Genomic DNA, 12,500 nt, shown 5'->3' with positions numbered 1-12,500 from the left:
AGCATTTCGTTTGCTGGAATAAAAGTTGATCAAGTAAGTCTCTACGCTGAAGGTATTGACAACGTTGTTTTTCTCCCCACAGCCAGGCATCAAATTCCTTTTAGAGGGGTGGAGCTTATTAGGACTGGGCGGAGCTTGTGTGCAAAGAAAACTCTTTTACTTTAGATGCTTGTGTTTTGCTCACCGTCCAAAGTCTGACTATTTTCACTTTCACACTTGAGATATCTTTCTTTATATTTCTTCAGCACGGTGACCTTTATGCGAATTTTACTCTGACCTGAGCCTGACGATTTCTTTCATTTTAGGAGACGTCACTCTAGCGGAGAGTTTTAAGTCTAATGACAGCCCCCTTCGCTAGTGTGATGCACTCCTCAGATTTGATCCCGTCTTCTTGGTAAACGTCATCGAAGCGAAGAGGTCAAGACCCGCTTGATCTCCCTCACTACAGTGACCCCTTTTTATAGATTATGTACAGGACAACACAAGATAATTTCGTTCAAGTTAAGGAAACTCCACCGTGGCAAAGAGCTTAAAGAAAGTTTTGCTTTAGGATAATTGAAATTTAGAATTTTGTAATAACCAGGCTCTCTGGCTCTATCTGCCAACCAGAGAGCCCACTTTACACAATGTTGCTCTTGAAGGATTGGAAAGGGCAATTTTTTAAGAGCGCTCTTTGGCTGTATCTGTCAATCAGAGAGTCTATTTTACAAAATAGTTTTCAAGTGTGATAGTGAAATTTGGGATAAGAACAGATACAATAGGGTACAGCAGCCAGCACTTATATTTAGTGCAAGGTGTTAAGCTGTAATAGTGTGATCTTGTCAACACTGTTTTTGTAGGGCAATGACCATTTTAACTTAATTAACGTTAATCTTTCATGGTTATGATTAACATTTTCACTGCCATTGTCAATTTGTAAATTTGTTCTGGCTACAACCAGACTAGGGGAAACCCCTTCGGCATAGTGAAAAGGTTAATGAAAGAGAGCATCATTAGGTAAACAAACATACAGACGATATCCGATCTAACCTTCCAAACCATGCACTATTCTCCATTTATTCTGATTTGGCGAAGATTCTCTTCAGGAATGTTGTTGAATAACTGGTTTGTGATTCTCTGGTTTCAATTAATATCTTTCTCAATATTTTCTTCTTTTTCATGTTAATGTGTGATTTTTTTTTAATAGAAATTTTTTAGTTTAACGGATAATATGATTTCTTTTCTCTTACAAACCTACGCCAATTCAAAGTGAACAGACTATGGTTATACGTGCTGGCAGCTGTATGTCGACCGTTTATCAATATGACTCCCAAAAACGGAATCTTATTATTGAAACAGCAGACTTTGGGACGGGAGCTGTGAACCTTTAACCTTGTATTCTCGTTTTCCAGTACAACTTCAAGTACTGGAAGACGAACTTCAGATGTTAAGTGACGCAAATGGAACCTTCAAAAGGTGTCTGCAAAGAGACTGTCTGACAGAAGGACCATTGGCGTCCTACTTCTTCACCTTCATCTGGAGTGGCCCTGATGGGCCGGTACTCGATCTCTGGTCTTAGTTCACGATCTCTCTCTCCTCTTCGAGAAAGGTCTGGGAAAGTCCAGTGTCCTTTGCTGGCTACCTCGAGGGAAACCCGACACAACAGATGAAGTTAAAGTAAAAAATATAAACTGAAGACTATCAAAACTGGAAAACTCCAAAACTTTTTTTTTTCTTAATTTAAGGCACGTGCTGAAGTAACGCTACTCCATTCATAATGAACTAAAAAGTTTGTGTAATGGTAAGTGGAAGCCTTAAAAATCAAGTATTTTTCATTGGATAAAAACACGCACTGATCTAATAAATAAAATACAAAACTTAGACTCTAACAAATTAAAACCAATTTTTTACTCTACCAAAGCAAAGTATAAAAATAGGTTTTGTTAAATTTCAATCCAGACTCTACATACTACAAGTAATTAGTGGAAAGCGTGACCACAGCATTTGCACTTGTTTCCTTGTCACTGCACGTAACAGAGCTGATTCTATTGACCTCTTCAACCCGGTGGCAAAGTTGATCAACTTTGTTCTGCCTAACACCAAACTATTTCCTTCAGTTGTGGTGGGAGGGTGGGATTTCTGGTTCTCCAGACTCAATGACTCCATTGTTTTGTGCACACTATACTAAACTCTGCCCTACAATACAAAACCAAATGTCACTATAAAGTGTGCAGACATCGTCGAGGCTAAACGGTTCTCAGAGGTTCCTTAGTTGCTATATATCCATAGTCCTGAAGCCCCCGTGGCAGGCACAAAGGCCAAAGCCGCAAGTCTTCGACAAAGATACACTCCTCCAGAGGCCCCAGGCCTCATACTTCCTCGGTTTTGTGCTCCTTGAACCTCTTCGCGTCCTCGACCTCTTTAAGGTTCACCTTATCATCATCAAGCCTTTTGATTTCGACCACAGCCTTGGGATCCTCCTCACTAAACATCCTTTCCATAACCTCGTCATTCTCGTTCTCACCGGGCAGGGCCGTTTGCCCGCGGCAGCCCTTGGCGAAGTCCCAGATCCTCTTGTAGAGGCCAAGGGCACCGGCGTGAACCAGTCTCGGGTCTTGGATGTAAGGGTCCGGTAGTCCTTTGGCAAAGAAAGAAAAGGGGTCCACAAGGGAACAGACTGGGGTCGAGGGCCAAATAGCTCTTGCCTGACGGATTCAATTATAACATTTATTTGCATTATAACTAAAGATGATAAGGAAGGTATATATATTGATTACAGCACTACTAAGATTAATTCTGTAATAAATAAGCAGATTAGGAGAAACATATAGGTAAGATAAAGAGTAACCTATGAACCCTTCCCCCTCCCCCCCAACCCTCCCCCCCATACAAAAAAGTTATGTACATATGTTCTCATTGTATGAACCATGCGCCTAGTGCAGACTACCAAAACCATTCTGATACGTTCTACTTTATTTTCTACTACAGCTATCAAATAAGGAACAAAAAAGAGAGTCAGAAATACAAGAAGCAGTTTAGCGTTCTAAGCGAGCGGTCGACCAGGCATATCAGTCTCTTCAACACGGTTTCTTTATTTATAAAATGTGTTTTATCTAAAAACTGATAATATCGATTGACTGAGAGGTGATTTCCAGATTGATAGGGTTCTCGACGCCCTTTTCAGTCCAAAGATCGTCTTTCAGATTAATAAAATCCACCAGTATTGGTGAAAACAAATTATATGAACCTTCCCTATGTTGAAGGACGTTCATTTATCCAAAAACACACATATACAAGCACACACATATATACGCACACTCGCGCGCTCACGCACACAGCCACACACACACACACACACACACAAACACACACACACACACACACACACACACACACACACACACACACACACACACACACACTCACACACACACACACACACACACACACACACACACACACACACACACACACACACACACACACACACACACACACACACACACACACACACACACACACACACACACACACACACACACACACACACACACACACACACACACACACACACACACACACACACACACACACACATATATATATATATATATATATATATATATATATATATACATATATACATATATGTCTGTGTGTATACGCACACACACACACACACACACACACACACACACACACACACACACACACACACACACACACACACACACACACACACACACACACACACACACACACACACACACATATATATATATATATATATATATATATATGTATATACAAATAAACAAACACGAAAACACATACAGTCATGAATGCATACATACGTGGGTAACAGGTAAAAGTTATGATTAATACGGTGCTGAAATGTTAAATATAGTGATGATCAATGTCATAATTCAGCAGGTCAAAGAGATGAGAAGATTTAGAGGAGACGACAGAACAGCAATATTGAATTTAATGATATCTAAAGAATCTAGTTAATGAATGACAGTAAGAACTGTAAAACAAAGAAATGAGTCATGCATACAAAATAGACACAACATCGGGGGTCCAAATTGTGCAGAACTGAGGAATCTCTGAAAAAAGTGGAAGGAATGCAAAGAAAAAAAAAAGGAATATTTCTGAAATTTCATATGCCAGGTGTGAAAAAAAGAGAAAGAGAAAAAGAAAATACAACAAACGAAAGGAGAACACGAGTTAACTGAAATATATGCATGAGGCTTTGAAAAAAAGAATATTTGAAAGGCATATAATTAGTAAATGTAAATATGGGCCAAGACATTTTTTTGCACTTATCAACGGTAGTTTGAAACACAAAGAAGAAATTGACAAGATAAAAATGGATGAAATAGTCTATGAAGACCTAGAATGCAAGTCGAAATAACAAATTTATTTTTTTAATGGGCACCCAATATGAAAAGTACTTTGAAGAATGAACATGGACGCCAAGAAATATTGTATTAAATGATACAAATATGAAGGTGCAGGAAGATTGTATACTACTGGAACCTAGATGTAAGAAAAGATCCGAAGGTTGGCATGATCTACTCGAATAACGCTGAGAACAACGTGGAAAAGAGTCATGAGCTAATTATGTGTTTATTAGAAGAAAGGGTAGTGCTTCAGAAGAGGAAAAGAGCCAACGTGGTTCCAAGTCATAAAGGAGGTAGTAACAAGAAAGACCACTTGAACTGTAGATCAGAGTGCCTGGCCAGCATGATGGCTACACTGTGTGAGAGAATGGTGACGAACATGTGGACAAAACATCTGGATGATATAAGTATTTTGTTAATTTCTTACTCAAGATGCACAAAAAAAAAAAAAAGAGATAACTAGATGGGATGTGCGTACCTGAATCTGGAGAAGGGGTTTGATGAGATACCTCACAAAAGAGTTAGAGCATATAGGACTGAAAGTGAGACTCTTGAGTTCAATCAAAAACTTCCTGAAAGGCCATTCCATAGGGACAATCATAAAGAACAGACTTTTAGAATGGCGGGGGGAGGGGAAGATAACTGTTGGAGTCTCACAGGGGTCAGTACTGACGCCCATTTTGTTTTTGATATACAAAAAAAGGATCTGGGAGTCTTAATTACGGATCAGTAGAGTAGCATTTTATTTCATGAATGAGAATATTATGAAAAAAATAAAATCTATCTGCCCAGGACTGAGATATGCAGTGGTGGCGTAATCCCCACACAAAAAGAAAAACATACTACAAATTGAGAGAACTCAAAGGGCAGAGTCTAGAGCGATCCGTAGCCTGGATGAGAAAACACACGAGGAGAGATTACAAAAACTTAAACTGCCAACGCTGGAAGAGCAAAGAGAAAGAGGGGATATGATGACTATTTTTTGAGTGGAGAAAGGAAGACCTCAAAGGGCATAGTCTAGAGCGATCCATAGCCTGGATGAGGAGACACACGAGAAGAGATTACAAAAACTTGAACTGCCAACGCTGGAAGAGCAAAGAGAAAGAGGGGACAAGATGACTATCTTTTGAATAGAGAAATGAATGAAAATTTTGACTGAGGACCTGCTAGTAAGGGATGAAAGAATACTAAGAGGACTTAGCAAAGAACTGAAGAAGACTGTTTGTTTAGAGGATGTAAGGAAACGTAGCTTTCCAAATAGTGCTGTAAATTTGTAGACTAATTGGAAGAAATCATTCAGACGGATTCCATAAATGCATTTAAGGTTGGATTTGACAAATGGAGATACAGAGGTTGGATGCCTAGTACACAGCACCAACCACGAATATTAGAATTAGGTAAATACACACACGCCCCACGCGCGCGCACACACACACACACACACACACACACACACACACACACACACACACACACACACACACACACACACACACACACACACACACACACACACACACACACACACACACACACACACACACACACACACACACACACACACACACACACGAACGCGCACACACACACACACACACACACACACACACACACACACACACACACACACACACACACACACACACACACACACACACACACACACACACACACACACACACACACACACACGCATACACACACTTGGATTCTTTTGGCATTATTCAAAGAAACCTAGATGCCTCTCTTTATTCCCATCTTTACACCTACCATCAACTGGAGTGACTGGTTGAGTCGAGCGTTGCCGTACTCATAGCATGGGAAGAACAAAATCCCCAGGCAAGGAATCACACAAGCTGCTAAAGTACCCAAAAAAAGAAAAGAAAAAAAAAAAATCTTCAGCCCAACCATGTCTGCCTTTCAGTTTACAGTTATCAGCTTCAGTGAAATGGCCAAGGTCTAAACAAGAACAGGTCTGTTCATTTCGGAAAGAAGACTGATATGACGTCATGAGAGGCGCGGCAGTGGCGCTTTGCGAAACTCCTCATGACGCCGTAGTGTTAGCTTTTTCTCCGAGATGCACTTACTTGTTGTTGTGCAGACCTTGATCTGAATTTACGCAAAGCCTAAAACCCCGCTCTAAGATCGCTCTTATTTGCTCTTACGTATTTGCCATCGATACCCACAAACCCCCCGAAAATGGCATGCAAATTGGTCTACGTCGGATCGTTTGACAAGAAATGTTTATACTGAAGCAGTTAAGATATCACAAAACGCTCTCTACTATAGCGAATTATTGGAAGAAAAAAAAAATGAAAATTCCAAAAAAATTCTTAATTGAAGTATTGTTAATGTCTAAGAGCTGCCCCATAATAACTTTAAAAAGGCTGCAAGAACTTCTAAGACATGCAGACATCGAAGCAGAAGCATCAAACCAAAGAAAATATCACATGAAAGGGGCTATGGGAGACGAAAATGTTCGATCAGTACATATATTTTCGAATGCGATAAAAGCGATATTTCTATGCTGTTTCCATAGGAATGTAGACGATAAAGGCAGAAACCTCTGATGACGGAGTAAGGACGTCTGTCTCTGGAAAGGGGAGTCTCCACTTAAGAACAGGCTGGCAAGGGACGTCTTGTCGATTCGATCGGTAGCGTAGCACGATGGAGGGTGGCGTTGGGGTTGGGGGTTCCAGAAGAACAACAAAATAATAATAATGATAATAAGGAAAGAGAGATGTGGAGGAGGGTTATCGAGAGCCAGATGGGGGAACGAGATTGCTAATCGCAAGGTCCAGTGAAACAAAATTCAAAATGTTAAGATTCAGGTTGGCAAACTCCTAAGGAATAACTTCCTCTGACTCTTCTGTTTTCTTTTCTTCTTTTCTTTTCGTATCCACCCTTGCTATGGTTCTTTAGAAAAGGATAGAAGCTTCGGAAACTCTTGAAGAAATCGAAGGATCTTCGACGGATCAGAAGTTGAGGAAGCGGCATGGTGATTGGCTGGTTTTGTTCACAGTCGCAGGAAACTGAGCTTTGAGCAAGATCATTACATTAAGCAGACAGTAACAGTCGGCATGGGCCCCTCCCCACGACAAACCACACTAATCCCAACACTACTAATTTCTCAAATTATCTCCCAGCTCATTATGAGACCAAAAGAAAAGAATCACCCTTAGTTCTTCGGACATAATTCAAAACTATTTCAGATCCTAGTACCCCCGGTCCTCCCATTCAGCCTCCACTACCGACGCCTACAAATTCAAGGGCAACTCTAACAACCGTTTGCAACTCACCGGTGACAACTGAAAAGAAGGAAGAGACAACAAAGACGATCGTGACTCCCAGGAAGCCCATGTAGCAGTAGGACAGGTCAAAGAAGGCCATGTACGTCCTGCAAGCGTAGAAGAATGCGAATCATCATTACATGTACAAAACAGTAAACATATCAGTGATCAGTAAATAAATCAGTAAATATATCAATTAGCGCATTAACCCTTTCTTTGTTTGTGATTTTTATATATATATTCTGGGTTCCACCAAGCAATCCTCTGCTGATGAGTAAACTACATTTCTCTGTGGAAAAAGTTAAACACATTTCGAGTTTATCTTGATAACTTCTTTTGCTGCATTCCTTAACTTCCATGTTTATTCTAGCTGCTACCAAGGGAGTTTGCTTAGCTGAGGAAAGCACTCCAGTAATGAAAGGTTTTAAAGTTTTGATGTAACATATAGTTAGATGGACTAATTTTCCAAACACGTCAATTACCATATTCTTGTCTACACCCTGACTCCATCTCTTTAGTGTAATATTGTCCCCAAGGAAAGAAACAATAGGAATTTGTTTCGTCGCTGACAACAACGAAAGAAATCCTCTCGGTGACTCCCAACTGGAGTTCCACGTAGCGGATATGGATTTAAAAAAAAATAAACACTCACTAGAACTTTAATGACACCCCTACCAAAGAGAATCACGTAGCATTATTTTACTGACTTTATGAATGTTGTACAGTGTCGGGATTTCAGTGGCATCTACCGATCAAGCCATTGAATATTCCTTTATGATTCGAGACACCTCTTCAGGGATGATATTGAATAGAAGCGCTGGCTATTGCTAACAATAAACACCCTCACCGATAAGGAACCCCTGAAAGGTTGTCAAGCAATGACCACTAACAACCTACCTCTCCTCTTCGCCCTCTGGTCCAGGGGCAACTACCGGGGCTGTGGAGTTCTCGGCCGTCGAGGTGCAGAGACCGAGGGACGTTCCGTTCAGCCCGAAGCAGGATGTGTCCGCAAGAACGCCATCGGGACAGCCGTCGACGGAGAGCGGGAGCGTGTTACTTCTGCCGGCGCCGTAGGACAGCCGGCTGCTCAGGAAGGCCATGTTGAAGGCGAATGCAGCGAAGAATCCGGTGACGGCTCCCTGGATTAAGGAGGATTTTTATTTTCTTTTATTCAAATTATTCTTTATTTATCAATTTATTTTTATACACATTTGTTTATTTACTTATCCGTTCTTTATTTGATTTTTCTTGATTCCTACTATATTTTCTTAATTTACAAATTGTATTAATTTAGTTACTAATTATGTGATTTATTCATCCATTACTTATTTCATTTACCTGGTCGTTTATTCTTTTATTCACTCATATCACTTACCTATCGTCGTCTTAACTTATTAGTTAATAAATTCGTTTAATAATCGTTTGTTTCAGTTACTTATTCGTTTATTCATTTATTCATTCAGTCTAATATGATTATTTGTTGGCTCGAGATTCACTGACTGGGAATCTGTATCCTTACAGTGCCTAGTCACGGTCTTAGGGACATATACATATACAATACTAAACTACCTGTTTAAAGGTGTAAGAGATAAAAAGCGATGCATCACGGACCACGTTGTGTCCTTTTCGGCTCCATAAGCAAAAGCGTTTGCCAGAGTTTCAAAGTTTCCAATTATAATATATATATATATATATATATATATATATATATATATGTATACCTATATATATATACATATATACATATATATATATATATATATATATATATATATATATAAAAAAAAAGTGAGAGAAATAGACGAGTATTTTCGCCAAAAGTGTTTGGAGGAAAAGATCCGGAAATTTGTTGGAAGAAACAAACATAAATAGAGGAGAAATGGGAGGCGGGGAGGGGGAGGGGGAGGTGGGTAGAGAAATCGAGAGCCAAAGAGAAAACAAGAAAAGCAAAGCAAAGCAAAGCGGTATAAGACAGGAAGAAAAGGGGAAAAGGAGGAATAAATGAGGAGGAAGAAATAAGAGAAAATAAGAGAAGGAGATAAAGGAGGAGAGGAGGAAACAATTGAGGAAACATAATTGAGTATTGAAGGTGCAACACAAGAGACAGAGAAAATGAATAGGGGACGGGAACGGACAAAAGGAATGCAGAAGAAAGTGGGACTCAAAAGAATGGAAAAAAATGTATATAAAAAGAAGAGTAACAGAGATAATTACAAAGAAAGGAGATGAAGGAAAATGGAAAGAAATATAAAGTGGAATGAATACAAAAGATATATATGTATATATATATATATATATATATATATATATATATATGTATATATATATGTATATATATATATACATTATATATATATATGTATATACATATGAGCATTCATATATATATATATATATATATATATATATATATAGAGAGAGAGAGAGAGAGAGAGAGAGAGAAAGATAAAGAGTAAAGAAGAGAAAAGAAGAGAAGAGAAGAGAAGAGAAGAGAAGGGAAGAGAACAGAACAGAACAGAAGAGAAGAGAAGTGGGGAGGAAAGAAGAGAAGAAAGGAGAAGAGGGGAGAAGAGGAGAGGAGAGGAGAGGAAACACGTGGAGAGGAAAAACAAGTGTGGGTGGAACGGGCTTTGGTCGATGGAGGAGGGAGAAAGGAAGAGAGAAGGGAGAGAGAAGGGAGAGGAAGTCTTAGCGGAAGAGGAACTACATTACTTAAACCTCATTAAAAGGAGATTTGTTCGCTCCAGCCACGAACTTGACACATCTCCAAGTGCGACATTTGCTCTCTCTTCTGAGAACGCTCTTTCTTTCTCTCTACTCTCTTTAGAGAGTGTCAGACCATATGGAAGAGGGAGCTTTCTAACTGGTTGCCAATAAATGTTTATTTAGCTCTTTAAATAGCTCTTTAATGAGGAGAGCGGAGAGCTGAGAGAGGAGAATTTATTGGGAAGAGTAAGTAAATCAAGAGGAAGACCTGGTAATTAAGTTCTTAATCGATTTCACACACAAATCCCTTCATTCAAGTGTTTTACAAATTATCTAGAGGAAAATGGGATATCCATCTATCTTTCTCTCTCTCTCTCTCTCTCTCTCTCTCTCTCTCTCTCTTCTTATCTATTTATCTATCTATCTATCTATCTATCTATCTATCTATCTATCTATACATATATATATATACACATATATATATATATATGTATATATGTATGTATATATTTATGTATACATATATATATATATACATATACATATGTATATATATGTATATATATATATATATATATGTATATATATATATATATATATATATATATATAATATACATATATGTATGTATAATATATATATATATAATATATATATATGTATATATATATGTATAATATATATATATAATATATATATATATATATATGAATAAAAATAAATTGAAAATAGGAAAATAAATAGATAAATAAATTAATATATAGACAGATTAATGAATAAATAAATGTATAAAGAATAAGTAGATAAACAAATAAATGAATCATTAAATAAGTAAATGAATCAATAGATAAATAAAGTAATGGATAGGTAGATAAATGAATAAAGAGATAAATAAACAAGTGAATAAATCAATAGGTAAATGAATAAACAAATAAATAAATAAGTAGACGATTGAATAAATAAGCAAATAAATAGAGAAATAGAATCAAAATTAACAAAAAATGAAAGTAAAATGAAAGAATGAAAAAATAGATAAAATAAAATATGAGCAAAGAAATATGAAATAGAACAAAATAGAATAAATAAAATGAAGTAAATACAAAAAGACAAATTTATGCAAAATAAAATGAATGAAATGAAATAAAATTGTCTAAAATAAAACAAGATGTAATCGAAACAGATAAAGTTAGAATGAATAATGCAACAGGTAAGTTCAAATATAACAAAATATTATGAGAGAAAAGAGAATAGCACAGAGATAGAACATTATAAAAAGATGATTGAAGTAAAACAAAAATAAACACAAAATGAAATAAAGTAAAATAAAATAAGCGAAGATGAAATAGCATAAAATGAAGACAAATTACAACAAAATAAGATAAAGATGAGTAAGATACAATAAAATGAAATTAGAATATAAAAAAATAAAAAAATAAAAATAAATGAATAAATAAATAAATGAATAAATAAATAAATAGATAAATAAATAAATAGATAAATAAATAAATAAATAAATAAATAAATAAATAAATAAATAAATAAATAAATACATAAATAAATAAATAAATAAAAAGTACAACACACAGGTCAGACATCGTTATCAACCGAAACTCGATGCCTTGAACCGTATTACATAGTAGAGGGGTTTATTCGTCAACCAATACTCTCTCAAAAATTGCACCATCGTCTATGACGTACATTTCACATTTTGTATTTTCTTCCATTATTTTTGTAGCAAAAACTAATTATTTGATCTAAGTTGTTAACACTTATCGTAGTAAATACTGATACAAAAATCCTCAAGAGTATTAAAAGCTGAGCAAGAATGATATTAAAGTCAACGTGGTAGTACTTGGCGCTGGTTGGCACAGAAGACCGTTACGGAGATGAATAAAATCGACTGACGGCAGGTAAGTTAAAGAGAAGAGTGCTACCAAGTAAGGAAGGGGATTAGGTAAGGGTTTAACCCCATTCATATGCAAAGGGATGCCACGGAAATGGATAAAATTGTTTGGAAGCAGCCACTGCATAAGGAAAAGGACTACGCGGTGCGGAAGAAGTTGAAGTGTTTTGACTTTGTCTTCGTCGACTTTGGAAAAAGAAGAGCTCTTGACTTCTGGAA

General features: G+C 37.1%; 1 protein-coding gene across 4 annotated transcripts in view; it reads right to left on the bottom strand.

The window, feature by feature from the left end:
* LOC143018614 (sodium-coupled monocarboxylate transporter 2-like) overlaps positions 1–12,500 on the bottom strand; it is an 80,122-nt gene that overhangs the window by 10,961 nt on the left and 56,661 nt on the right. For 3 of the 4 annotated variants that reach the window (XR_012965765.1, XR_012965764.1, XM_076174135.1), the window contains exons 9-10: positions 8,570–8,811; positions 7,682–7,779 (exon numbers count right to left, since the gene is read on the bottom strand). Coding sequence is in view for 2 of the 4 variants with exons in the window: in XM_076174135.1 (XP_076030250.1) it covers positions 7,682–7,779; positions 8,570–8,811 (340 nt within the window). In the remaining 2 variants the exon portion in view is untranslated. Of the gene's footprint in view, positions 2,618–7,681; positions 7,780–8,569; positions 8,812–12,500 lie in introns of all 4 variants that reach the window. The other variant, XM_076174134.1, reaches the window with a different exon arrangement.

This window comes from Oratosquilla oratoria, chromosome 35 (genome assembly GCF_046742065.1).
Source record: "Oratosquilla oratoria isolate Oo_2021 chromosome 35, ASM4674206v1, whole genome shotgun sequence".
Classification (NCBI taxonomy): domain Eukaryota; kingdom Metazoa; phylum Arthropoda; class Malacostraca; order Stomatopoda; family Squillidae; genus Oratosquilla; species Oratosquilla oratoria.
Note: the sequence above shows the minus strand (reverse complement) of the source record. Positions and strands in the feature narration are given on the sequence as shown.